At 53.7% G+C, this 27891-nt stretch overlaps 2 protein-coding genes and 1 long non-coding RNA gene across 3 annotated transcripts; 2 read left to right on the top strand and 1 right to left on the bottom strand.

The window, feature by feature from the left end:
* Window positions 1–384: 384 nt before the first annotated feature.
* On the top strand, window positions 385–12574 carry ECSIT (ECSIT signaling integrator). The gene is made up of 8 exons (XM_065917838.1): window positions 385–493; window positions 7139–7257; window positions 9659–10076; window positions 10301–10524; window positions 11036–11093; window positions 11221–11369; window positions 11539–11644; window positions 12208–12574. Exons 2-8 carry the CDS (start codon window positions 7162–7164, stop codon window positions 12456–12458), a joined length of 1302 nt encoding a protein of 433 aa, XP_065773910.1. The 5' UTR covers window positions 385–493; window positions 7139–7161; the 3' UTR covers window positions 12459–12574.
* LOC136155763 (uncharacterized) lies at window positions 9928–13553 on the bottom strand. The gene is made up of 3 exons (XR_010660860.1): window positions 13388–13553; window positions 10693–10863; window positions 9928–10054 (listed from the first exon to the last, which is right to left on the bottom strand). It is a non-coding gene; the product is annotated as an uncharacterized lncRNA (long non-coding RNA).
* On the top strand, window positions 12904–27891 carry ZNF653 (zinc finger protein 653). The gene is made up of 9 exons (XM_065917837.1): window positions 12904–13282; window positions 16996–17039; window positions 18863–19078; window positions 23918–24529; window positions 24670–24850; window positions 24935–25046; window positions 26103–26217; window positions 26942–27041; window positions 27307–27891. The coding sequence occupies exons 1-9, from the start codon at window positions 12984–12986 to the stop codon at window positions 27482–27484; spliced, it is 1857 nt and encodes a 618-aa protein (XP_065773909.1). The 5' UTR covers window positions 12904–12983; the 3' UTR covers window positions 27485–27891.

The raw sequence follows: 27891 nt of genomic DNA, 5'->3' as shown, positions 1-27891 counted from the left end.
AGCATGCACAAGCACATCTCCGTCACTAATGCTAATGTTGAAAACTCAGCGTCTGGCTCAAATATTTGTTGAACAAGTGAAGGAATCCACATCACTTCCACCTTTAATATTTCATTCCCACATTTCAGGTGGGAAAACTGGGGCCGCCCAGTTGTATTCACAAACACACACCTCCGCCCCTTACTCCCCCACCCCTCCCCTCACCCCCAAGTTCAGCTTCGCACTGCTCAGTCACTCCTTCCCGAAGCAAACTCCTAAGTCCTCCGTGCTGTTGACCTACTTAAAGGTGGCGTTTGCCTCCTTTCGAGGCGGGACCAAGGACTTTCCACCTTTCTATTGGCGTTTCTCCCTTTGGGGCGGGACCTCTCTAAACCGGCGGTCTTGATTTGCTGTCTCCCTGGCGGCCCGTGACCCGGAACATCTATGGGCAACATGGCGGCGCCCAGCGGCAAGACAGAACGGGTAGGGATTCCGCGGCCAGCCGCGTGAGTAGGTAGGTCGCGGGTGGGGAGGCAAGCGCGAACTCCTGGGCACCGGGGAGGTCCGTTCTGGGCTGGCAGTGCGGGAGGAAGGCCTCGGAGAACCCCGGTTTCCGGGCCAGGGCGCCATGACCTTTCGGCGTACCGGGCCGGGATGTGCCTGCAAAAGCCGCACTCTGCTTACCTACCTCTCCACGTCCCTAATCTCCAGTTTTGCTGTTGAGACAGCTGAGGCTCAGAGAGATTAGAGCCTTCTATCACGGTCACGCTGCAAGTCGGCCGCTAGACTGGAATTCGACCCCGGGTCTGTCGCTGTTACCCAAAGGAGTCAAAATCCTGGCAGCCAGCCTTAGAGCTGCTGTAGGTACATCCTGCTTAGGGGTTCTGATTTTTAGAAGTTTGGTGGAAATTTAGCTCTTCTCGATTAAACTGATATACTTGTTGGATACCTACATTATGCCAGGCACTGTCCCGGGTGCTGGAGACAGGGCAATAAGGCAGACACACACACATTGGAGACACAGCAGTAAGGTGCGCGCCCGCGCGCACACACACACACACACACACCCCACACACAATCTCCCCAAGGAGCCAGCCAGACACTGAACAAATCAGAAATAAGTGAAACATGTGATTACACACACACACACACACACACACACACACACATTGAACAAATCAGAAATAAGTGAAACATGATTTCAGACGCTAGTAACTGCTTAAAATGCATTCATCAGGGTAATGGGGCTTTAGATTGGGAGTTGGGTGGTGATCAGGAAAGGCTTCTTATTTGACTACAGATCTGAATGACCAGAGACTAATCTGGGGGAATAAATTTCTGAACAGAGAGAAAAGCAAGTTCAAAGGCTCTGAGATTAGAATAAAGTCAACTTGTTTAAGAAGCAAGTGTAGCTGGAGCTGCCAGTAATAAGAGGTGAGTTTTGAAGGGCAGATTCTGTCTGATTTAATTTTGTGTGCTGTTTCAGTGATTTTAGGCAGAGAACACTAAATTTACTTTACATTTTAAAAAGCTCCCTCTGACCACTGCAGGGAGACCACTGGTGGCAGGTAAGGAAAGAAGTTGAGACTAGATAGGTGAAAAGAGATCGTGGACTGGAGTGGTGACCTGCAGAGAAATGGATGCATTTAAGATGGATTTGGAAGCAACAGAAGTAGCTGATGAATTGGACTGGGGGAGTGAGGGACACAGTGGACTCAGAATTCCCAGGTCTGTGATCTGAATGACTAGCAGCAGTGATGTCATTGGCTAAGATGAGGAGGCACATGTTTAAGCAGGGATATGATTTGGAGCAAAATAAGTTTGAGATGGCTGGGGAAAATACCAAAGTGGCAGTTAGGTCAGGAGACTTGGGTTCAGGACTGGTGATAAACATTTAGGAGCATCAGCATGTTGATCATCATTTCTCAGACCTTGACACACAGAGGAGAAACCTGGAGTTTTGTTACAATGCAGATTCTGAGTCAGTAGGTCTGGATTAAGGCTGAGATTTGGCATTTCTCATAAGCTCCCAGATAATGATACAAATGCAGCTGGTCCCATAGATACTCTTTGAATAGCAAAGGTTTAGAATAAGGTCTTAATCTCAGGTGCGTGTTAGAGTCATTGGGGTGCTTTAGAATGCTAATACCTGGGCCCTACCTCTGTATATTTTGATTCAGTGTATCTGGGGTATGGCCTGGGCATGGGAATTTTTTAAAGCTCCCAAGATAATTCTAATATGAACAAAGTTAAAAAACCATTAGAGCTGCCTACAGGAATACAGAGAGGAGAGGAACACCTCTTTTAGTAGTTGAATGATGTCTTAGGGTAGCAGACAAATTCAGAATGTGGGATTCTTTGCAGCCTTATTACTCAAAATTTGGTCTCCAGACCAGCAGCAATCAGCATCACTTGGATGTTTGTTAGATGTACAGTTTCTGGCTCCACTGGACCTGCTGAATCAGGATCTGCATTTTAATAAGATCCTCAGTGATTCATCTGCACATTCAAGTTTGCAAACATTGCAGACTTTAGAGAAGGAAGCAGGGCTTGCTGACTGGCTAAAAAACAGGCCTGGGTGCTAGGAAGAAAATCAAGAGTGTCAGCATGGGAGGAGGGCCTCAACCATGCGAGATACTTCTGAGAAACTGAGCAAAATGAGGCCAAAGAAATAATCACTGGCTTTGTTAAATGGAGAACACACAAGCGGTTTTTACAGGAGTGGTGTCAGTGGAGTGGCTGGGGCAGCAGCCAAGTAGAAAAGAGAAAGGAGTATAATATGCAGACACCTCTTGAGAGAAGCTGTGCTATAAATGGAACAGAGATGTGGAGCAGAGGCGGAAGGAGATGCTAGAGAAAGTTTAAATGGTGGTAAGAGTGAGCCAAATACTTCCCAGCTCATTTTATGAGGCCAGCATTACCCTGATACCAAAGCAAACAGATATGACATGAAATGAAAACTCTAGCCCAGGTTCTCTTATGAATATGGATGCAAAAGTCCTCAACAAAATACTTGCATCCCAATCTAGCAGCAAATAAAAAGAATTAAACAGCATGACCAAGTGGAATTTATCAGAGAAATGCAGTATGAATTTAACAGTTGAAAATTAATGTAATACACGATATTAATAGACTAAAGGACAAAATTCACATGAGTTCAATAGATGCAAAAAAAAAATCATTTGACAAAATATAATGAATGCCCTTTCTGATAAAAATATTCAGTGTCTAGTAATAGAAAGGAATATCCTCAACCCAATAGGTCATCTGTGGACAATCCAATGGCTGACATCATAGTTAATGACGAAAGACTGGATGCTTTCCCCCTAAGACCAGGAACAAGACAAGGACGTGCACTCTGGCCACTTCTACTCACCTTTGCACTCGAGGTTCAGCAAGGACACCTGTGCAAAAAAGAGAAATAAAGTGCATCCAGATTAGAAAAGAAGATGTAAAGCTATCTCTCTTTGCAGATAACATGATCTTGGATGTAGAAAATCCTAGGGAATCGAATTTTAAATATATATATATATATATATATATGTATATATATACATATATATATATATATATTAGGATTAATGCAAGTTCAGCAAGGTTGCAAGATACAGGATCAACATATAAAAAATAAACTGTGTTTCTATACACTAGCAATGAACAATGTGTAAATGAAATTCCACAATAGCATCATAAAGAATAAGATACAAATAAACTTAACAAAAGAAGTAAAGGGCTTCTACACTGAAAACTGTAAAACATTTCTGAGAGAAATTAAAGAAGATCTAAATAAATGGAGGGCTTCCCTGGTGGCTCAATGGTAAAGAATCTGCCTGCCAATGCAAGAGATGCAGGTTCCATCTCTGGGTCAGGAAGAGCCCCTGTCGAAGGAAACCCACTCCGGTATTCTTGCCTGGGAAATCCCATGGTCAGAGGAGCCTGGCAGAATACAGTCTATGGGGTCTCAGAAGAGTTGATCACAACTTAGCAACTAAACCAACAACAACAAATAAATGGAAAGGTATCCCATGTTCATGGATCAGAAACCTTAATATTATTCAGTCAGTTCAGTCGTTCAGTTGTGTCCAGCTCTTTATTTCCCAAATTGATCTACAGATTCATCACAATCCCTATCAGAATCCGAACTTTTTTTTCTCCCAGAAATTGACTGCTGATTCTTAAATTTATATGTGACAGTGAAGGATCCAGAATAGCCAAGTAATATTGTAAAAGAAGAACAAAGTTGTAGGACTTAACACTTCCCAATTTCAAAACTTACAAAGCTACAGTAATCACAACAATGTGGTACTGCTCAACATACAGATCAATAGGACAGAATTGAGAGCCCAGAAGTAAACCCTTACATTTATGGTCAGTTGATTTTCAACAAGAGTAACAGGGAGAAAAAAATAGTCTCTTCAACAAATAGTATTAGAACAACTGGATATCCATATGAAGTGAACCCCTTCCTCATATCAACCATTTAGAAAAATTAATTCAAAGTGGATCAAAGATTTAAATGTAAGGACTAAAACTCCTAGAAGAAAACATCAGAGTAAATCTTCATGACCTTGAACCAGGCAATGGTTGTTTTTGGATACAACATCAAAAGCACAGCTATAAAAGAAAAACAGAAAACTGGACTTTGTTGGAATTAAAACCGTGTGCTGCTGGAGAAGGAAAGGGCAACCCACTTCGGTATTCTTGCCTGGGAAATCCCATGAACAGTGGAGCCTGGTGGGCTATAGTCTATGAAGTTGCAAAGAGTCAGACATGAATAAGCACACACAGACACGCACAATAGTAATATCAACTAACACTCAAAAAACATTTCCTAAGAGCCTTTCCTGTTCTAAACCTCTTATTTAAGAAACAACAACAAATTGTGCTGCAAGTAATAATGTGATAGTGAAAAGACAACTCAAAGAACGGGAAAAAGTGGTTGTGAACCATAAAGTTCTGAGCAACTGAACTGAACTGATCCAGAATATGAACAACTCAATAAAACCACTCAATAGTAAAAAAAAAAAGATAAATAGCCTAATTTTCAAATGAAGAAAGAATCTAAATAGACATTTCTCTGAAAAAGATACACAATGGATAGTAAGCCCATGAAAAGATGCTCAACCATTACTAGTTTTTGCTGCTGCTAAGTGGCTTCAGTCGTGTCCGACTCTGTGCGATCCCATAGACAGCAGCCCACCAGACTCTGCTGTCCCCGGGATTCTCCAGGCAAGATCACTGGAGTGAAAAAAAAAGAAAAAAAAAAAAAAAAAAACACTGGAGTGGGTTGCTATTTCCTTCTCCAACGCATGAAAGTGAAAAGTGAAAGTGAAGTCGCTCAGTCGTGTCCGACTTCTAGCAACCCCATGGACTGCAGCCTACTAAGCTCCTCCGTCCATGGGATTTTCCAGGCAAGAGTACCGGAGTGGGGTGCCTTTGCCTTCTCCTACTAGTTTTTAGGGAAATGCAAATCAAAACCACAATGAGATGCTACTTCACACCCACTAGGATGATGTCTATAATCAAAAAGGCCGACGGCAACAAGTATTGGCAAGAAGGCAGAGAAACTGGAACCCTTATACATTGCTGGTTGGGATACACTGCTGGTGGGGATGTAAAGTGGTGCAGTCGCTTTGGAAGACACTTTGGCAGTCCCTCAAATGATTAAACATAGAGTTACCATATGTCCCGGCAACTTGATTCTAAGTATATACCCAAGAGAAGTGTAAATATGTGTTCACACGAAAACTACACAAGTGTTCATAGCAGCAGCAGTCATAATAGTCAAAAAGTGGGAAGAAGCCCAAATGTTCCTTGGTTGATGAATGAGTAAATAAAATGTGGTTAAATCCATATCGTGAACATTTTTTTTTTTGGCAGTTGAAAGGAAGTCTGTTAGATGTTACAACATGGATAAACCTTGAAAACATGTTAAGTGAAAGAAGGCAGTCATAAAAGAGCACATATTATATATGATTCCAATAATATGAAATTCTCCAGAAAAGAATACTGGAGTAGGTAGCCATTACCTTCTCCAGGAGGTCTTCCTGACCCAGAAATTGAACCCGGGCCTCCTGCATTGCAGGCGATATTCTTTACATTTAGGTTACAAGGGAAGCTCCATGAAATTCCCAGAGGACACAGTAGATTAGGAGTTGCCTAGGGTTGAGTGAATGACTGCTAATGGATATAGGGTTCTTTTTTGGGGGGGGGGGGGAATGGAAGTGACAAGCGTGTTCGAAAAATAGATTTAGTGATAGCTGCACAATTCTGTGAATATACAATCGACCCTCGAACAATGTAGTGGTTAGGGGTGCCAACCCTCTGCACAAGGTAAAATCCAAATATAACTTTACAACTCGCCCTTCATAGCCATGGTTCCACAGCCTTAGATTGAACCAACCACAGGTCATGCTATATACTGTAGTATGTATATATTGAAAAAAAATATCAGGGACATCCCTGGTGATCCAGTGGGTAAGACTCTGTGCTCCCAAAGCAGGGGGCCCAGATTCAGTCCCTGGTTGGGGAACTAGATCCTGCGTGCCACAGCTAAGATTCAGCACAGCCTATATATATATATATAAGTCTTTATTGAATTTGTTATGGTATATTTCTATTTTTATGTTATTGGCTTTTTGGCCATGAGGCACCTGGAATCTTAGGCATGTGGTATCTTAGCTCCCCAACTAGGGATCAAACCTGCACCCTCTGAATTGGAAGGTGAAATCTTAACCACTGGACTGCCAGGGAAGTCCCACAAAAATAAATATGAAAAAGAAAGAAAGAAGTCAGCCTATAAGTGGACCCATGCAGTTCAACCCAGTGTTGTTCAAGGGTCAGCTACTGAAAACACATTCAGTTTTATACTAAGGGTCAACTCTATGGCATGCAAATAAAGGTATTAAACAAAACAGAATGATCAGCAAGGAGGGAAATCAATGCAGAAGCAAATTCCACCAGACAGTAAGGGATCTGGTCCAGAAGAACAGGGACCCCTGTTGTAATCATCATTCCTGCTCCACTTTGTCGATGAAGAGACCAGTGGAGCTAGTGCGTTAGCCATGCCCTCAGGGACATGGCCTCTGCCCAGGAGAGAGGTCTCATCGCCTTCAGTGGGTGGGCTGCCAGACTGATGCTCTTTCTTTTCTCTTGCCAGGTGGTTGTCCGACAGGCAAAGGCATGAGCTGGGCCCAAGCCATCCTGCTGGCCCGGGGCCTCTCTCGGGGCTGGGGGGGCATCTGCAGCACTGCCCTCACAGGAGCCCCCTTCTCTCAGGTACCCGATAGTCTTGGGGGGGGGGGGCGGGAGGAGGAAGAGGCAGGCAGGCTTGGCATCTGCTCCCAAGCCCTCACTATGCACCCAGCGAAGCCAGCTTGAAGAGCGGAGGGGAGAGGGGAGAAGGAGGGGTGTTCGTGGGGCCGGGTCTGGCTGGTCTGTCTGCCCTGAGTGCTAGTAGAATGTCTCTTACTCATTGTGTTTAGTCACTCAGCTGTACCCGATTCTTTGGGACCCCATGGGCTGTAGCCTGCCAGGCTCCTCTGTCCATGGGACTCTTCAGGCAAGAATACTAGAGTGGGTTGCCATGCCCTCCTCCAGGGGATCTTCCCAACCCAGGGATCAAACCTGGATCTCCTGCATTGCAAGCAGATTCTTTACCCTCTGAGCCACCAGGGAAGCCCACAATACTGGAGTGGGTAGCCTATGCCTTCTCCAAGGGATCTTCCTGACCCAGGGAATGAACCGGGGTCTCCTGCATTGCAGGTGGATTCTTTACCTACTGAGCTATCCAGGAAGCCCCTCTTACTCATTTTTTTTTTTTCCCCTGTACCACATGGCTTGCAGGATCTCAGTTGCCTGTCCAGAGACTGAGCCCGGGCCCCAGCAGTGACAGTGCTGAATCCTAACCACTGTTCCACCAGGGAGCTCCCGTGTCTCTCACTCATTTTAAGAAGTGTTGGTGGACTTCCCTGCTGGTCCAGTGGTGAAGAATCTGCCTTACAGTGCAGGGGATGTGGGTTCCATCCTTGGTCTGGAAAGATTCCACATGCCCCAGGGCAACTAAGCTGGCATGCCACTAGGGAGTTAATGGGCCACAACGAAAGATCCTGCATGCTTCAACTAAGACCCGACGCAGACAAATAAATCAATACATATTTTTAAAAAAAAAAAGTGTTGGTGTCCCCATGGGTGAGGGTCTTGAATTTAAAATTAAGAAGGTCTGAGGTGAGTGGGTTTGGGTGGTGACTCTGGTTAGCTCCTGCGTTTACTTGTAAAGATGTGAGCAGAAAATCGAATTTCCTTCCCTTACCCTAAGTGATCATGACCATAAATTACAACAAAGATGAAGATGATGGTGACAGTATTAATAGCTCCCTTATTGAACACTTCCGGTGGCCCAGACCCTGAGTTAGGCATTTCATTTGCATCATCTCATTTGTAGTGCCTTCCCCTTCTTTGGGGCATTCTAGAATTTGCTTTTCTGCTTTTTGCCCTATACTTATATCACCTGTAGCAGTGCCTACACTTTCACTTTAGCTGAATGCTTTTTTTTTTTAATCTCACCTAAGCAGGATATTGGGATGGTTATTGGGTGCAGTAGAACTGAGGGCTCCAGTCTCAGCTCTGCTGCTGTGCAACTTCATGACACCAGGCATCTTGTGTCATCTTCTTGGGCTTCAGTTTCCTCTTCTGTAAAGTGGATACATGAAGAGGCACTCCTTTGATGGACAGTTGGAAAGATTAAATGAGCCTCACTCTCAGAAATGCTCCACAATGCCTGGAACAGAAGACTATTCCATAAGGGACTTCCCTGGAGGTCCAGTGATTAGGACTCACCTACTGCCAGGGCCCAGGTTCTATCCCTGGTTGGGCAATTAGTTCCCTCAAGCCATACAGCACAACCGAAAAAAAAATAAAAGGACACTTGTTGACCACAGGGGAGCTGAAACAAGAAGGCAGAGCCTCCTCTTGTTCCACTTTAGCTGGGAATATAGGTGGTGGGCAACTCAACTACATGTGTCTGCAAATGGCCAGAAAATGCCTTGAGTATTAGCTTTTGAATTACAAATTAAAATGAATTTTAGCAAGTAGGCAAATTCTCAAACATGGAATCTGCAAATAGTGAGGACCAAATATATATATCAGCTTTTTTTTTTAAACACAAATGGGATGCTACTGTACACACTGTTTCACACTTTCCTTTTTTTCATTTAATGTTATACTTTGGAGCTCACTCCTGGTCATAGGACACTTCCTCCATGTGCCTTACAGCAGTGGGTGCTCCTTGTCCAGGCTCATAGCCACTTACTTAATTTTTTTCTTGCTGATGCACATTTGGCCCATTTCTACTGATGCAGCCGATGCACAAATGTCATCTGAGGCAGATATGTTTAGAGCGGCCGTATTTAAATACCAGATGCAAGACTGCTGTGTCAGAGGGTGTTTGTTCATCTCCGTGGTGAACACTGCCTCCACTGGGATGTTACCATAGCTGTCTGGCTATGGTAACTGATAACTTTGTGATGGCACCTGGTCATTGGTCTGTAACCAGGGCACCACAGTTCTTCGGAGGCCATTAGGGATGCCCGCTGGCACCTTTCCCAGCAATGAGCAGGCTGGGCAGTCCTCCAGGGGCACCAGGAGGCGCCAGGTTCCAGCGGTGATTCTCCGTCCGCAGGTGCCACCCCAGGCCCCACGGGGCCTCCGCTGCAGTGCAGTCGCCCACAACCCTGACTCGTCGCTGGTCCCACGCCCACCCGAGCCCGCCAGGCGGCCCGTCAAGGCCCTGGCAGTCCACGAGGAGCTGTTTAGGCCGGCACTGGATGGGACACGAGACAAGGCGAACTTCGTGCGGGCGGTGCAGAACTTTGCCGAGTACAACGTGCACAAGCGCGGCCACGTGGACTTCATCTACCTGGCCCTGCGCAAGATGCGCGAGTACGGCGTCGAGCGGGACCTGTCTGTCTACAACCTGCTCCTTGACGTCTTCCCCAAGGAGGTCTTCCGGCCTCGCAACATCTTCCACAGCATCTTCATCCACTACCCACGGCAGCAGGAGTGCGGGATTGCAGTCCTGGAGCAGATGGAGAACCACGGTGAGGCCCGCAGGTTGGAGTGGGGCCAGGGGCTGCCTCCCTCTCCCATGTCTCTGCCCTCTACCCACTCCGTGGTTCCTCGGCTCTGACCTCTCCTCTCTGCCTCTCAATCTGGAGTCCACCTCTGCCCACCCACCCCCCATCTCTGTCATCTCTCTCTGTCCCGTCATCCCTTCCCTCTTCTTCTCCCTCCCTGAGGCTCTGCCTGCATCTGCCTGGCACAGGGGTGATGCCCAACAACGAGACGGAGTTCCTGCTCATGCAGATATTTGGCCGCAAAAGCTATCCCATGCTCAAGCTGGTGCGCATGAAGCTGTGGTTCACCCGCTTCAAGAATATCAACCCTTTCCCCGTGCCCCGGGACCTGCCCCAGGACCCTGTAGACCTGGCCAGTTTGGCCCTGCGGCACATGGAGCCTGATCTCAGCGCCAGGGTCACCACCTACCAGGTAGTCACCCCTGGCCACACCCTCGTCCACCTTCCCAGGGCCAGGCCCCCTTCAGGAACTGGAGTGATTCTGGAAGACAGGCCCTGATTCCCTGGTGGAGCCTTATCTAGATTCCAGGGCCCTTGGCCCAGCTGGACCTCTACTCCTACCCCACCTCCCCACACTCACTGTATTCCAGGCATGGCCTTCCTCTTCCTTGAGCGGTCTATGGCAGCTCCCTTCTCAGTGATGCAGCCAAGGTCACGCAGACAGTGGCAGAGGCAGGATTTTCACACGGGTGGACTGGCTTCAGGGTTCCCTCCCCATGAGCATCCCCAGAGTCAGTGACTTTGGCTCAATCTGAGAGAAGCAAGAAGGTGGTGGTCTTGACTGATGTGTGGGAGGCCCAGTATTTAGGCCTCAGAGGGGCCCTGAATTTCACTAGAATCCCCCTTTTCCATTTCTCTCTCCCCCGCCCCCACCCCGTAGGGGCTGTGGGGGCCACAAGTGTCCACCCCTGCTTTCCTTACAGATGCCTTTACCGAAAGACTCCCCTGACACAATGGATCCTACAGAGACCCACATCGTAGGTAAGGACCCATGGAGGGAGGGAGTGCCGAGCCTGCTGGGAGGTCTCTGTGGGCCTTGGGGTACAGCCCCTGAGCCAGAACTACCCCACCCCCACCCCCACCCCATGTGTGTGTGTCTCCACACCAGGAATCCAGAGTCCTGAGCAGCAGAGCGCCCTGGCCCGCCACGACCCAGTCCGCCCAATCTTCGTTGAGGGCCCCTTCTCCCTGTGGCTTCGAGACAAATGTGTCTATTACCACATCCTCAGAGCTGACTTGCTGCCCCCTGAGGAACGGGTGAGGGTCCAGAGTGGAAGTCAGGGCAATGGGAAGAGTGAGTTGGCTCAGAGGTGTGGAGGGGGACGAGGGGATTGGGGGGACGGGAGGGCAGGGACCAGGGAAGAGGCCACAGGTAGCTTCAAGACCCGGGGCCTCTGACTCTGCCTACACCACCTCCCCGGGGCAGGAAGTGGAGGAGATTCCAGAGGAGTGGAACCTCTACTACCCGATGCAGCTAGACCTGACCTACGGGAGGAGCGGCTGGGATGACTACAAGTTTAACATTGATGAAGGTAAAAACCCAGATAGGTCAGATTCTGAACACTGCATGGGATGGGGTGCCACCTCTGGAGTGGAGGGCTGAGAGCCAGGCCAAGACCTAGTCCAGTTACACTCACCCTCACAGACCCAGCAGAGGCCCAGGTACACACACACACACACACGAAAGCACAAAACTCCCCACTCAGGGGCTCTAGACCTATCAGCCCTCTGTCACTTCCTCCTTCAAACATCTGTGGAACCTGTGCTGGCTACTAGGCATGACCAGGACAGGTCCAGTCCCTCCCCTCAGGTCACTGGTGGAACAGACATGTTACATTCTTGGGGTCCCTGGGAGGAGGTACACAACTCAGTCTCTGGTGGGAGTCAGGAGGATTTCCAGTGGAACCCTGAAGAATCAGGAGGCATCACCCAAGTGAAGCATGGAATGGGCAGGCTAGGTGGAGGAGATTGTGTGTGCAAAGGCTTGGACATACACAAAAGGCAAAGGGAGCTTAAAGAGTGTGGGCATGAGGGGGCTGAATAAACTGAGGGCCAGTCCCCACTGCACAAACTGAGGGCCTATCTCTCCCAACAGTGGAGGAAGGCCCTGTTTTTGCCATATGCGTGGCGGGTGCCCATGATCAGGCCACGCTGGCCAAGTGGATCCAGGGCCTTCAGGAGACCAACCCAGCCCTGGCCCGGATCCCGGTGGTCTTCCGCCTGTCAGGGTCCTCCGGGGAGCTCCTGGCATCCTCCTCAGAGCTGGAGGAGCCACCCCCACCCCCACCCGAGGGCCAGGAAGAAGAAGAAGACAGTCAGCAGCGACAACAGCAGGGCCAGAGCTGACCCTGGGTGGTCACGAGAGCATAGTCCATGGACTGGTGTGAAAGCACGAGATGACCTTTGCGTATACAGCAAATAAAAGTCTTCCTGCTTGAGGCTGCCTTGCCTCCTCTCTGGCAGTGTGGTGTCCCTGCCCCTTTAATGCTTGATGTCATGCCTTTTCAAGGGCTTTCCCGAACTGACAGCTCCCTTGTCATTCCCGCAGTGCATTCAGGATAAAGGTACAGAGGAAGAATCCCCTACCCCCCGGGGATCTACGGGTTCTCTTCGCTGTTTCCTCCCCGGTCAGTCTCATACCTTCAACTACCCCTTCCGCCTGTTTACTCAAAAGTTTAACAGAAGGGATTAAGAAGAGAGGGAGTTGTTGCAAGCGTTTGTTGCGCGCATGCGCAGCTTCTGCTCTCGGTCTCCTTTTGACGCCGTGGGGCAGTGAGAATCCATCAGAAATTTCCCGCCGGCGCGGAACATGCGCGCCACTTCCGGCCGGGCTCCTAACAACGGGGGAGGCTGGTAACCAGGGAGGGGGGGATGGCGGAGCGGGCGCCGGAGCCCGAGGCGGAGGCGGAGGCTGAGGCGGGAGCAGGCGGGGAGGCGGCCGCCGAGGAGGGCGCGGCGGGCCGCAAGGCACGGGGCCGGCCGCGGCTCACGGAATCGGACCGGGCCCGGCGGCGGCTCGAGTCCCGGAAGAAGTACGACGTGAGGCGCGTGTACCTGGGCGAGGCGCACGGGCCCTGGGTGGACCTGCGGCGCCGCAGCGGCTGGAGCGACGCCAAGCTCGCCGCCTACCTCATCTCGCTGGAGCGCGGCCAGCGTAGCGGCCGCCACGGGTGAGGGGGCCCGGCCTGAGGGTGGGAGGGAGTGAGGGAGGAGACGCCCCCATCCCCGCTGAGCCTGGCCCCGCCCCACTTGCCCCCAGGCCCCGCCCCTGGCACCTGTGAGCTCCGCCCGGCGCCCCGGCGGCCGGCCTGGGTCTCCAACTGCAGGTCCTGGGACGCGCCTGGCTCGCGGCCCCGCCTCCCATCTCTCCTACTGCCCAATCCTAGGATGCGTCCAGCCTCTCGACCCGCCTCCTGGGCCCTTGGCCCCGCCCCTTAGGGCTCTTGCTGCCCAATCCTGGTATGGGACCCACCTCCAAGCATTCTAACGGCTCTGAAGGGGCGGCCCCGCCTCCCTGAAGCCTCACGGTTCCGAGGTCCCCACTGGCCCCAGAAATCTCAAAGGCCTCATCCCCTTAAACCTCCACAGTGTAGCCTGGGGCTGTGACTGAACATCCCAGGCCTCCCACCCAGCCCTACCCGTCCTGAGGTTCCAGTGACCCACCTGGCATTGCATGGGGCCCACTCCCAGAAACCAAGGCTGCACACTCCCAGAGGACCCCTTACAATCCCTCAACCTCTTGGCTCTTGGGGAGCACCTCTGCCTGGGGAGACTCGGGTGAAGAGGAAACCCCAAGTTAGCTGTTCGGGTGGAGGGCTGAGGTCTTTACGGAACCTTGGTGTTAAAAATGACCTTTAAGGAAGGAATTTTTCTCTTTCTGCCTTATAGGTTGATGTGATGATTAAATGAGTTAAATTACACCCAAATGCTTAGAACAGTGCCCGGCATTTAGTGAGCTGTCTGGATATTAGCTGTTACAATGTTTATTTCCTATCGCAAGCAATGCTGCAACAAAACCCTGATCTGCCCTAGTTTTCACTTGTGTACATTCACACATTTCTCTCAGAGGAGATTCTGGGGATCAGGAATCAGCCAGAACCTGCTGAATTATACTCCCTCCCTCTCCAAGGTAGCAGACTGGCTTATATGCCCAAGAAAGAGCAGGGCAGGAAATGCCAGGAGCTCATACAGCTTCAGGCCAGCGTGGCAACTGTTGGAGTTTCTGATTCAATTAGTCTGGGTAGAAGTGCAGATCCTATATTTTTTCTGAAGAGCTGAAGCTGTGTAGCTGGAGTTAAGAACCACTGGCCAGAGGGAGCCCCTGGAGGTTCCTAAGCTGAAAGCAGTGTTTACAGAAGCTTGTCTGACTGAGCTGGAGCTGTGTGGGCCTGCAGGACTGGAGCAAGGCACTGAGACACCCCAGGCTGTGTGTGGTGTGACAAAACCTGACCTTGGGGCACAACACATGAGTATTCCAGAAAATACACTCAGGGATATTTCTTCCTTTAACCTGCATGGCAATTCTGTGTGGAAGGCACTGCAGTTATCCCCACTTCACAGATAAGAAAACTGAGGTCCAGAGGGGACAAAACCTGCTTGAGATTACATAGGCAGTCAGTAGCAAAGATGAGACTTGAACTCCAGTCTGAGTGACACCAAGCCTGTCTCCACCACGAAGTGAATTTCCCCGCACCCCAGCCATGGTGAGGCTATGAATGGGTGGAAGTGGTCGTGGGTGTTTAGATTTGGGTTTGGGTGAGAATTGAGGCAACCAGTCTGGCCCCTTGGAGGGGAGGTAGGGCCATGGGAGGGCATAGAGGCTCCTGGGATGGGACACTGGGGCACGGATTCCTGGGCAGAGTCTGGGCAGGAGAGATAGAGGAGCCCAGAGGAGCTGTCCTGGGACCAGACGTGGAGTATGGGAGCTGAGACCTGTCATCAGGCTGGACAAGGGTCAGAGAGGGTGGGCATTGGAGCTGGAGAGAGACCCAAGACCGGCTGTCAGGATATGTGGCAAGAGGGTGGTCCTAGCCACAGTAAGGAAACCAGTGTCCCAGGTCCTGGCTCTGTGACAATATTGAGAATCATAATGGTCATCATTGACCTTCCCAGGTGGTTCAGTGGTAAAGAATCCACCTGCAATGCAGGAGACTTGAGTTCGATCCCCTGGAGGAGGAAATGGCAACCCTCTCCGGTATTCTTGCCTGGGAAATCCCATGGATAGAGGAGCCTGGCGGGCTAGAGTCCATGGGGTCATAAAAGAATTGGACACGACTGAGCGATTAAACAACAATGTGACCATTATCACCATTTGCTGAGTGAATAATTACCAGGCTCTTTACAATGCCTATAACGTCAGTTGTGCCAACCCCATGAGGAAGGTACTGTTATGAGCCCCACTACAGATGGGAAAACTGAGGCACGGGGAGGCAGGGTTGCTCACCCACAGTCCCAGAGCCTGCTGCTATGGTTTAGATGAGGAAGAGCAGAGAAGCAGTCTGAATCAGGTGGGCGGACCCTGAAGCATGGTGGCAGGAAGGTGGAGGGAGGCCCTGGCCTGTCCAGCAGAGATGGCTGTAAAGCATCTCAGAACCTGTGCTGGGCCACAGCTGGGAGGCCCACGTGGGGTCAGGAATCTGCTTGGCAGATCTGGTGGCCATCCTGGTATAGGAGACCATGGGGTTCCCCCCGGCTTTGGGCTCCCCCAGGCCATGGCCCACTGGGGCACACAGTCAGTGTGGGGACCCAGGCAGGGCGGGGGAAAGCTCTGGAGGCAAGTGGACACAATGGCATGGCCTTTGGGCAGGAACCTCGTCGAGCAGGCCATTAGGGCATGACTGTCTCCCCAGGACCCTGGTCCAGCCTCAGGGGCAGAATGTACAGGACCTGAGATGGGGCAGTCTGAGGTCAAGTCTATGATGGTGCCATTGGGTAGCAACTGACTACAGACTCAGTGGCTTTAAAAGTACACACATTTATGATCTCACATTTCTGCAGGTCAGGTGTCTGGCACATTGTAGCTGAATTCTCAGCTCAGGGTCTCAAGGCTGAAATCAGAGTATCAGCCTGATATGCCATTGTTGCCTAGAGGCTCACCCAGGGAGAGACCTGCTTCTAAACTTGCTCAGAGCTTTGGCAGAATCCATTTCCTCGGGGCTGTCCAGCTGGGGTTCCTGCAGTCTTGCTGGGCCATTTTCAGGTCCTGGCCCATCACAAGCCCCCTTGCTCTCTGTCTCCAGTCACTGGCTTCAGCAGTGCATTTATTATTGTTATTATTATTAGTGTTACTCATTTACTTTTGGCTGTGCTGGGTCTTCGTTGCTTCGAGGGTTTTTCTCTAGTTGTGGAGAGTGGGGACTACTCTCTAGTTGTGGTATGTGGGCTTCTCACTACAGTGGCCTCTCTTGTTGCAGAGTACAGACTCCAGAGTGCACAGGCTTCAGTAGTTGCAGTACATGGGCTCAGTAGTTGTGGCCACAGACTTATTTGCTCCACAGCATGTGGGATCTTCCCGGACCAGGTTTCGAACCTGTGTCTCCTACATCGACAGGCAGAGTCCTCAACGTTGAGCCAGCAGTGCACTTTTAAAGTCTCCCCTGATTCGGTCAGGCTCCCCGAATAAACTCCCTCTTGATAAGTCTTCTCCCCAGCCTGGGGACCCTGGGCAGGCGGCCTCACGCCGAGGGCCTCAGTTTCCCACTCTGGGAGGTGGGTGATGATGGTAGACCACGTGCCAGGGCAGCAGAGCCCAAGTGAAGCCGCCGTGGGCAGCAGGCCAGGCCCAGGAAGCAGAAGCCCCATGCTGTCCCACACGAGCAGGATTAGGGTCTCACCATCATCAGTCCCCAAGGTCACTCCCCACTGCCTCCCCTCTCTGTTACAGGAAGCCTTGGGAGCAAGTCCCCAAAAAGCCAAAGCGGAAGAAAAGTAAGTGGGCTGCAGCCAGGGTGGGGGTGGTGATGGGAGTAAGTGGCTCTGTGGCTGGTTCCCACCCTACTCCTTTGCAGATGGTTTATGGAGGGCCCACGCATGCCAGGCACCATGTGAGATGGGGCAGACTCAGCCCTGCCCTCCCAGAGCCCTCAGTCTCATGGGAAAGATGGGGAAGGTGGGGGCAGGCCAAGCAGGCCTAGAGTGGGGACGTAGGGGCACCAGGAGGCCCATAGGAGAGGCCTGACCCAGCCTGGAGCTTGGGTGGGAGTGGGGCCAGGAAGGGTTGGAGGCAACCTGAACCAGTGCTGTGCCCAGCGGGAGTGCTCTCATTGCCCCCATCTGACCCAGAAAGGCTGAGTCACTGCCCCAGGCTGCACAGCCAGAAAGTGGCCAGGCCAGACCGCAAACCCAGGTCCGTGTATCTCCCAAGGGGTCCCGTCCGCTCCTCTGCTCTCCTGCCGGGTGCGTGGGAGTCAGCCAGGGAGGAGCCAGGCAGAGCAGAGGGAACTGTTTGTGCCCCAGCCTACAGGGCCTGTGGTGTGCCAGGCTGGAGGGGAGCTGGGTGTGGACTGTTGGAACAGAGGCTGGAGCTCCTGGTCCCAACCCCCTGACCAAGACCCCGAGCCCTGGGGCAGCAGGTCTTAGGCCACGTCCAGCAGGGTGAGGGCCTGTGGTCCAGGGACATCCGTCTGATGGCAGTGAGCCCCTCCCCTTCCCCTTCTCATGGTCCGACGCAGAAGCTGAGCTAAGACCGTGACTCCCAATCCCAAAGGAGATAAGGAGGCAAGTGATGGGCGGGAGAAGTGGCTGCTGGTGATACCCCATGATCATCACTGGGTTGGTGGCCCCAGCACCATCCCTAGCCCTCAGAACCTTTCCTAGACATCCCCCAGCCTGGAAAGTCAAGGGCATACCTTCCTCCCCATCGGCTGCAGGGCTAGGATCATCACAGGAATCTTAGGTACCATTATCTCTTCTGGGCCCTATGGATGTCGTCACTCCCTGCCTCTGGCAGCCCTCAGGAAGGGACCATTATCCTCCCCTGGCCCAGAAGGGGAATCTGAGGTTCAGCGAAGCTGAGTTGCTTCCTGGGAAATGGCAGAGCTGGGATTTTAGCCCAGGCAGTCCAGCTCCAAGGGCGAGGGGCAGGGTAGGTATCTGGCAGAGGAGAGCAGAGGCCGTTAAGGCCGGACCATACTTCTGTAGGTGAGGATCTGGGAGGAGGCCCTGAGCCTAGAGTGGAGTGATCAGGGGAGCAGTGGGAGGAGGTGATGGGGCAGTGGAGGAGATGGGGCAGGACACGCAGGGCTTGGGAAACCTCGGGGAGGACTTTGACTTACCCCCGGTGAGATGGGAGCCCCGGTAAATTATGAGCAGAGAAGGGTGGTGACTTGGCCTAAGTGTCCAGAGGTGCCTTCTGTTGGCCGAGGGGCAGAGGTGAAAGCTGGGAGACCAGGGTGCAGCGACTGGGCTGAGCAGGCGGGAGACGCTGAGCTGATGAGGACGATCCTAACTATAACCGGCAGCTTACAGTTGCCGCGCACCTGCCAGGCACCAGGCTTTGTCATGTATGAGACTAGAGCCCAACAGTGAGGACAGTCCCTGGCCAGCCTCTGTTGTCTCCAGGGCAGGTCTCACATTTCTGAGCCTCAGTTTCCTCATCTGTGTACTGGGGACAGGCTCGACCAGGACTCAGGAGGGTGTCTTAACCTCCTCTTATGGGAGCCATAAGGCCGAGGATGGTTCTGGGCCCCACTGCTGGGCAGGGTTGGGGGGCCAGCACTGCCCCTCATGCTGCCCCGGGCCTGCTTGTGCAGGGCGGCGACGCAATGTGAACTGCCTGAAGAACGTGGTGATCTGGTACGAGGACCACAAGCACCGCTGCCCCTATGAGCCACACCTGGCTGAGCTGGACCCCACCTTCGGCTTGTACACCACGGCTGTGTGGCAGTGTGAAGCCGGGCACCGCTACTTCCAAGACCTGCACTCCCCACTGAAGCCGCTCAGTGACTCGGACCCCGAAAGTGACAAAGGTGGGTCTGCTGGGGGAGCAGAGAGGGCGCACCATGGCCTGTGGGGTCTGGGGCCCTGCCAGCATCAGGCCAGCATCACAGACCTCACAGCAAGTAACACAGCCCTGGTGCTGGGTGACCGTACCATCCTTGAGTCCATACAGAGCCCGAGAGCTGGTCCCCATTCTGCGAAGGGACCACCAGGGCATGGCGCAGTGTGCCCAAGTTCGGGCAGGCAGGCTGGGATCCAGGAACCCTGCTCAGCGGCTGGAGGGACTGGCAGGTGCTGGGCCTCTCCTGGCCTCTTTGTTCTCCTTTACTTCCTCCGGCTCTTTCTCAGGAACCTCACCCTCTTGCCCTTCCTTCAGCCTGTTCGCCTTCTCCCTGTGCCCCATTCTCTGCTCTTGACCTTTTTCTGGTTCCCACTTCCCCCTCTTATCTTTCCATATTTCATCCTCACTCTCTCTGCCCCCCACATCATCTCCTGCCTTTTTCCTCTTCCCCTCCGCTGTCTCTCCTCCATTTCACTCCCCTTTTCATCCCTTTATCCCTCCCCCGCCACTGGCCCCACCCGCTCGTCTCTCACTGCCCCAGCCCTTCACCTGCCATCCCACATCACGTGCGCGCACGCACGTGCACACACAAACACACACACACACACGGCCTGCTCAGGATTAGGAGGGCCCTGTTGGCTCTGGTGGGGGAGCAGAGGACACGTTGTGGGTGGTGAGGGGCTGCCCACCTGCCTCAGGGCCTTAGCATCAAAAGAAACCTGGGGCCCACGGCCAGGCACCCTGCTGGAGCTGAGGGTGGGGTCAGCCACCAGGGCTGGCAGGCATCTCTGAGCAGGTGGTGTCCCAGCTGGCCAAGGGGAAGCCGTGGGCGAGAGGTGTTCCGGGTGGGCTCCCCGGCCAACGGCTGTCCCATGGTGTGTCAGCCAGGCTCCCAGAGAGCAGCCAGCCCCATGGTCATCTTGTCCCCCGATTCCAGACCCTGCCCTGAACCACCCTGGACCCTCCCCACTGCCCCGTCATTAGCAGTTGAGGAAACCAAGGCTCCTGGGAGTCATGTGACTGGCCCATCTGGCTCTGTGTCTGGCTAGGTTGGGGGTGGTACCCAGAAGGGTCCCTTGACGGCCCAGCCCAACTGTGACACCAGTGGCTTCTGGATCTGGGCTCTCAGGAATGAATGCTGGGAGCAATTGGCCAGGTCTATTGTAAGCACTGGCCAGGGGGGAGGGGGAGGGAGTGGCTGTGTCCCTGTGCCAGCCCTGGCCCCTCAACAGCACCCTTACCAGCTCTCTGCCAAGGGCGGACCTCCCACCAGGACCACAGGATGCTGGTGGGTGCACGGCCAATTCTGTCATTAATGTCATTGTTAACTGGCAAGAAGTCTAGTGTCCACTTAACAGCTGGACATTGTCACTGAGGATCCAGGCACACGCCCTGGTTAGGCCCCAACTCTCTAGGAAGCTTCCCCCTCTCCAGGGTGGAGCCACAGGACTCAGTTCACCCTAAAGATTACAGAGTGTTAGAAGAAGGGGCAATCGGGACTTCCCTGGTGGTCCAGCAGCTAAGACTTCCCTCGCTCCCGATGCTGGGGACCGGGGTTTGATTGCTGGTCAGGGAACTAGCTCCGACACGCTGCAGCTAAAGATCCTGAGTGCTGCAACTAAGACCCAGTGCAGCCAAATAAATAAATATTTATTTAAAAGAAAAAAAAGGAGGGGCAATCCCCCCCCACCCTATGCCTGCTGCTGCCTAGGGATGAGTCAAGGATGGGTGAGGGAATATTATTATTCTATAATAACTATGATGGGAAACACTGATGAGGTGCTTACCATGAGCCCTACTATCCTATTTACTCATTTAAATACCCCCAGACACCCCCTGGATAGGTGCCAAATTAGTCCCAGGCCCAGAGAGGTTAGCAGGCACCCTCACTTTACATAGGTGGAGGAATGGGCACTGGGACCCCCCTCCAGAGCTTGTATTCACCACATGACCCTCTGGGAGTATAGATGTGATGTGTAGTACCCAGACAGTATACCCCAGCTGTGTCTCGAGTGAGTAACTGAAGGGACAGTCATTCATTTGTCCAGTCCCCAATTTCTTCCTGCATGTGGATATTAGTACCAAATGCCTGGGTACGATGCTCGGCCCCCTTAGCCTTCATCACGGCCTTGGTCTTGGGTTCCCTCATTCTTGAGCTCAACGTGGACCAATCAGCTGGCACCCTGTGCACAGGGGCCACCCCACCACCCCATCGTTGTGGAGTTTACTGTCTAGAGAAGCAGACAGCAAACAAGATAAACAAGTAAAGCCTAGAGTGCAGTGGAAGGTGGCAAGTATTGGGGAAAAAACAGGAGAGAAAAGGGTGCAATTTGAGACAAAGTGGTCCAAGGCATCCCTGAAGAAGTACCACTTGAGGAAGGTTGTGATGGAGGTGAGGGAGGAGCCCACGCAGGCATCTGCAGAAAGAGGATTTGGCAGAGTGAGTGGCCAGTGCAAAGGTCCTGAGGCAGAAACCTGCCCAGCATCCCCAGGTATGGAAGGGAGGTCAGTGGGGCTGGAGAGGAGGTGACAGGGGCAGATTGCGGGCTGTGGGCTGTGTGGCCATGAAAGAGTTTGGCTGCTATGTCAAGTCAGTTGGGAAGGGCATTAATGGAGGTAAGGCCAGAGGCTGACAGAAATGCACCCCACCTCCTGTGACCTGACACAGCTCACTTCCACTGTCGATCCACTGGGACTCAGCTGTATCGCCACACCTAACAGCAAAGGCTGCTGGGACATGTAGTCCACCAGGTGTCAGGAGGAAGAGACGAGTGTGGGGGAGGGGGTTGTTTGTTGAGCAGCTGACCTGTCTCTTCCACAGGAAGCAATGAGCAGATTCTTAGAAAGGGAGGTGACCTAAGCAGGTGTTCACAGGCTCCCTATGACCCCTAAGGACAAGACAGACTTGCTGGGGGACAAGGATGGGAGCAGGGGCACCCAGGAGAAAGAAGTGCATGTTCTGGGCTGGTGGGACTCTGCCCAGGATTTCCGGGACAGGGGTAGGAGAAGCTCCCTGCCTGGAGATGTATTTTGGAAGCAGGGCCAACAGGTTTTGCTGACAGATTGGAAGTGGGTGTGAAGGGGAGAAGTCATAGAGAGCCCTAGGACTTTGGCCTGAGCAACCGGACAGGCACAGCTGCCACTGGCTTAGATAGGGACATCTTTGAGCCTTTCTCTGAGGGGAGATTCAAACCAGAGTCTGAGACTCCCATAAGACCCCCCCACACCAGAGAGGGCAGTGGAGGACGCAGTGAGGTGTGACAGTCTGTCCCTCCGCAGGAGGCTCAGGTGAGAACTGTCCACCGGAGGCACCAGGCTATGGGGAGAGATGGCACTATAATAAAAATAGATGCAGGCAGACCTTGGCAACATTGCAGATTGGATTCCAGACCACCTTGATAAAGCAGATATCGAACTAAAGTAAGACCCATGAGCTTTTTGGTTTCCCAGTGCATGTAAAAGTTATGTTTACACTAAACTGTGATCTGTTAAGCATTGCAGGGGAAAGAAAGGTACATTCCTTAATTTAAACATATTTTATTGCTGGGGAATTCCCTGGCAGTCTAGTGGTTAGGCCTCTGATCCCACTGCAGAGGGCATGAGTTTGATCCTTGGTTGAGGAATTAAGATCCTGCATGCTGCACACCTGGGGAACAGTCCAATGAAGTGACTCAGGGAGGAGCCCCTAGATAGCTTTAGGATGGGAGCCTGTCACCGGTGGCAGCTCTCAGCCCCGCCCCCAGCCCCCAGAAGCAGATGAGGGCTGGAGAAAGTGCACTTCACTCAGTCGTGTCCAACTCTTTGTGACCCCATGGACTGTAGCCTGCCAGGCTTCTCCATCTGTGAGATTCTCCAGGCAAGAATACTGGAGTGGGTAGCCATTTCCTTATAAAAACTTTTGGGAATTCCCTGGCGGTGCAGTGGTTGAGACTCTCTGCTTCTACTGCAGGGGGCGCAAGTTCCATCCCTGGTCAGGGAACTAAGACCCTGCAAGCCCTGCAGAGCGGCCGATGCATAAATACATAAAATTTTTAAAACTCTTTTAAACAGTGAGGTTCTGAGAGCTTCCAGGTTGGTGGACATGTTGAGGTGCTGGGTGTGTCTGTAGAAAGCCTGGCAGCTCCATGACAGACCCCCCCCCCACACACACACACACACAATTATCTTGCCCTGCGTTTTTCTTCCATCCGGCAAATGCTAAGATGTATCCTTTCTAATAAAACTGTAGTCAGAAGCAGATCACTTTCTTGAGTTCTGTGAGTTATTCTAGCAAATTATTGAAACTGAGCAGAGGGCTGCCTGAACCTCAACCTTATAGCCGGAAGTGTGGGTGATTCGGGACTTGGGACTGGTATCTGAAGTGGGGGCAGTCTTGTGGGACTGAGCCCTTTAATGTGCGGGGTCAGACACGGTCTCCGGACAGATGGTGTCAGAACTGAATCCAATTGTTGGACACCTGGCTGGTGTCCAGGAGGAGGGCGGTGCTTAACGCGGCTAGCCCAACCAATACGCTGGGGTGAGTGGAGAACTGAGGAGAAGCCCCAGCGAGAGCTTGCCAGGCCCATAAGAACAGAAAAGGCTGAGAAGGGGCCCCCAGGGAGGGGCCAGGAAGCCTGAATGTGGGTCTAGGGGCTGAGGCAGGGGAGCACCCCAGCATGCAGGGGCAACAGTGGAGGACATGGGGCTGAGCTGACCGCTCTTACAGGGGAGTCGCAGTGCCCAGCCCCTGGGGCAGGGGGGCTTCAACAGATCCCAGCTGCTGCTGTTGTACAGTGTTGTAACCGTCCCTTCTCCTCTGTCACCACAGTGGGCAATGGCCTAGTGGCCGGCAGCTCCGACTCGTCCAGTTCTGGCTCTGGCTCTGACTCCGAGGAGCCCCCCGAGGACCAGCCCACCAAGGCGACAGTGGCCACGGCGGCAGTCACGCCCACCAGCCCGGCGGGCAGCAGTGGGCTCATCACACAGGAGGGCGTGCACATCCCCTTCGACGTCCACCACGTGGAGAGCCTGGCCGAGCAGAGCACTCCGCTATGCCCCAACCCCGCCAGCAGCGGGCCAGAGGCCCTGGAGACAGTGGTGTGCGTGCCCGTGCCCGTACAAGTGGGCCCGGGCCCCGGCACCCTCTTTGAGAACGTGCCCCAAGAGGCACTGGGTGAGGTGGTGGCCAGCTGTCCCATGCCAGGCATGGTGCCCGGGTCGCAGGTGATCATCATCGCTGGCCCCGGCTATGATGCCCTCACAGCCGAGGGCATCCACCTCAACGTGGCAGCCGGCAGCACTGCCCCTGGAGGGGGCCTGGGCGATGAGGTGCCCTGTGCCATGATGGAGGGCGTGGCTGCCTACACACAGACTGAGCCGGAGGGTGGCCCACCCAGTACCATGGACCCTGCTGCCATGACAGGCATTGAGACCAAGAAAGGTCTGGGGGGCCATGCCAGTCCGGGGGCTGGAAGGGGGGTACATTGGGACCTGGCAAGGGGAGGGCAAGGAGTGGCCCCAGAATGAGCTCCTCAACAGCCTTAGTCCCCTCGGGCACTCACTCTGTGTCTACCCCCGTAGAGAAGGAGGACCTGTACGTGCTCAAGAAGGAGGAGAAGGAGGAGCTTGTGGCCCCTGAGATGGCCGAGCTGGCTGCGACGGTGCCTGAGAGCACTGAGCCTGAGGCTGAGGCCGACGGGGAGGAGCTCGAGGGCAGCGACATGTCCGCCATCATCTACGAGATCCCCAAGGAGCCCGAAAAGTGGGTTCCAGGGCGGTCAGGGGCAGGGACTAGGAGCGGCTCCTGGCGCAGGAGCTCTGATGTCACAGGCCCCTTTCCCTCTAGGAGGCGGCGGAGCAAGAGGTCGCGGGTGATGGACGCTGATGGCCTGCTGGAGATGTTCCACTGCCCTTACGAGGGCTGCAGCCAGGTCTACGTGGCCCTCAGCAGCTTCCAGGTGAGCCCCTCACCCAGATAGACGCGTATGCAATGCGTCTGGGCACTGTGGCTCATGGGGGCGAGGCCTCCAGGTACCACTGGCCTGTCTCCCACGCACCCACCCAGCCCCAGCTGATCTCAGCCTCACCACAGAGAGGCAGGCATCACCTCTGTGCCTTCCCCTCCTGTTCTCCAGCCCCACCCGTCCTGCCTCCTTCGGCCAGCCACTGCTTCTGCACACCCTGTATCCTGCCGGTCCCAGGGGCTCCCCCCACACTCCCCCTCTTCTAGCACCTGAACTCTCCCCGCCTCTGCCCAGGCCCCCCTGTCAGCTCAGGATGCCTTCTCTCCAAGCTTAACTCTGTTTGCCCCTCTGCCAGGAAGCCCACCCTACTCCCCTCCTCGCCCCCATCACTCACTGCACCACCAGGACATACCTGCAGTGTGCCCTCTGGAGTCTGGAAGGGTGCCCTGAGAGCAGAGATAGGGTTCCATCACAACCCCACTCCTGGCGCAGGACATGGCTCCAAGAGAACTTTGAATTTGCCAAGTGATGTTTTCATTAAGCACATATTGAGCCCCGTCTGTGTGCCAGGCCTGGTGCTGCACGCTGGAGCAGTTGTGCCAGTGAGTTAAAGAATGAAAGAACAAAGGAATGAATGGCTTGTGGGCTGCCTGCTCCAGGCTCTGGGGGCAGCTCAACAGAACAGAAAGAGTCACTGTGGGGCTGACAGCCCTGGACTCCAGTCCTACACTGCCCACCTGTAAGACAAGACCAAACCACTAAGCCTCCAGAGCCTCAATTTCCCCACCCACAAGATGGGCTGGTGGCAGCCCCTTGCCATGGTTCTGAGATGGCTCTGATAAGGCTGACCGATGCCCCAGCCCAGAGCCTGGCTGGAGCGGTTGCCCAGTTAAGCTGTCCTTTCATCCCAGTTGTGCCCCTGGGCCCCAGCTTGGATCTGGGAGTCCCTCCCAAGGGCAAGGGCAAGACCCAGCCAGCCCCCTTCTGTCCCCACCCGGCAGAGCTCTAAGGGGGGCCCATGGCACCCACTCCTGCCCCTCTCACCCCCAGAACCACGTCAACCTCGTGCATCGGAAAGGGAAGACCAAAGTGTGCCCTCATCCTGGCTGCGGCAAGAAGTTCTATTTATCCAACCACCTGCGGCGGCACATGATCATTCACTCAGGTCAGGCCCAGGGCCGGGCTGGCAGCTTGAGCTGCAGGCAGGGGGCCCTGGGCCTGGAAACCAGGGCTGGGAGCAGGGTGAAACCTGGGCCCGGGGCTGCCTCTCGCAGAGCCTCCTCCACGTCCACCACAAGGGCTGGTGTGAGGTGGTAGAAGTAAAGCAGTTCACTGGGCACATCCCCAGTGGTCAGTAAGCTGGAGCTGCATGGTCACAAGGACACCTGCTATCATAAGTCATGTGTAGCTGGGCAGGGGCTGGCTGTCTCTCCCCTAGCTTGGCCCCTGGGCTCCCCACTTCGGCAAGCAATTCTTAGGCGAGAGCTGTTTCAGGACTGAGCGGGGACACTGAACCACCCTAGGGTAGGGAAGTGGACTTGGGACAGGATTTCTGTTCCGTCTGCCTCAAGCACCTCCCTGACCCAGGTCATAGCATATAGGTCCGTGGGGAGCGCTGGTGCCTCCCCATGTGCCCAGCAGGAGGGCACGGCTTCAGCTTTTTCGAGAAGCTGGAACTTTGGATTTTTATGTGAAATCGCCCCAATAGGTGCAATATTCGGGTCAAACTCAGGCCCACTCGGGCTTGGCACTTTGCGTCCTGTGCCCCTCAGGGATCCGAGTTCAGATTCTTGCTCTGCCCAATCGCCTTCCTAGGCAGCCTCCGAGCCTCCTGCGAGGATGTAGCTGCGCTTCATTTTAGCTGCCTTAGTTATCATAGTCTTCTTCAGGTGTCCGTGAATTCACCTGCGAAACCTGCGGCAAGTCCTTTAAGAGGAAGAACCACCTGGAGGTACACCGGCGCACGCACACTGGCGAGACGCCTCTGCAGTGAGTGACGGGCTTCCGCGAGGGGCTGGGAGGAAGGGCATCCGGGCCCGGACCCGCCCAGGGCAGTGCTTAAGGCGAGTGATGCCCCCAGCGTTGCCTCTGGGGTTTCCAGAGTATCCCCAGGTGGCACCGCCCCTCTCTGGGCCGGCCCCGCCCTGATGGTTGGGCCCAGTCCCCCAGGTGAGGCGACCCCTCCCCGGTGCTGCTCTTTGGCCCGGTCCACTCTGACCCCCGTCCCCCATGCCTCCTGCGGGCTCTCCCCCAGGTGCGAGATCTGTGGCTACCAGTGCCGACAGCGCGCATCGCTCAATTGGCACATGAAGAAGCACACGGCCGAGGTGCAGTACAACTTCACGTGCGAGCGCTGCGGGAAGCGCTTCGAGAAGCTGGACAGCGTCAAGTTCCACACGCTCAAAAGCCACCCGGACCACAAGCCCGCCTGAACCGCCCCGACCACTGAACGCCCCTATTTATTCGTCCGATTGGACACCATGCCCGGGCCTGTCAGGGCCGGGACATCCGCGGGGGGGCCGCCCGGACCGCGGGCCGGAAGGAGGCGCCCCTGCTTCGCTCTAGGGCTGGGCCCCCGGGGCAGGTCCCCCACCCCCGCCCAATTTCTGGAGCTGGCCCCTAGGGTTGCACTGCTGGAACTGTGTCAAGAGAGAAGGGCGAGATTAAAGTGCAAGAAAGGAGATGCTCTTCCCTAGGCTTGACTATTGGGGGAAGGTGGGTGGGCCCCTCTGTCTCCTACCCGGTCCTTTACTGAGCAAGGCGGAAGCGGACAGCACCCTTTCCTGTCAACCTCCGCTCTGCCTCGGCTACCTGGGCCTAGCAGGCCTGTCCACTCCCT

The sequence above is a fragment of the Muntiacus reevesi genome, chromosome 1, assembly GCF_963930625.1.
Source record: "Muntiacus reevesi chromosome 1, mMunRee1.1, whole genome shotgun sequence".
NCBI classification, from domain to species: Eukaryota; Metazoa; Chordata; class Mammalia; order Artiodactyla; family Cervidae; genus Muntiacus; species Muntiacus reevesi.
Note: the sequence above shows the minus strand (reverse complement) of the source record. Positions and strands in the feature narration are given on the sequence as shown.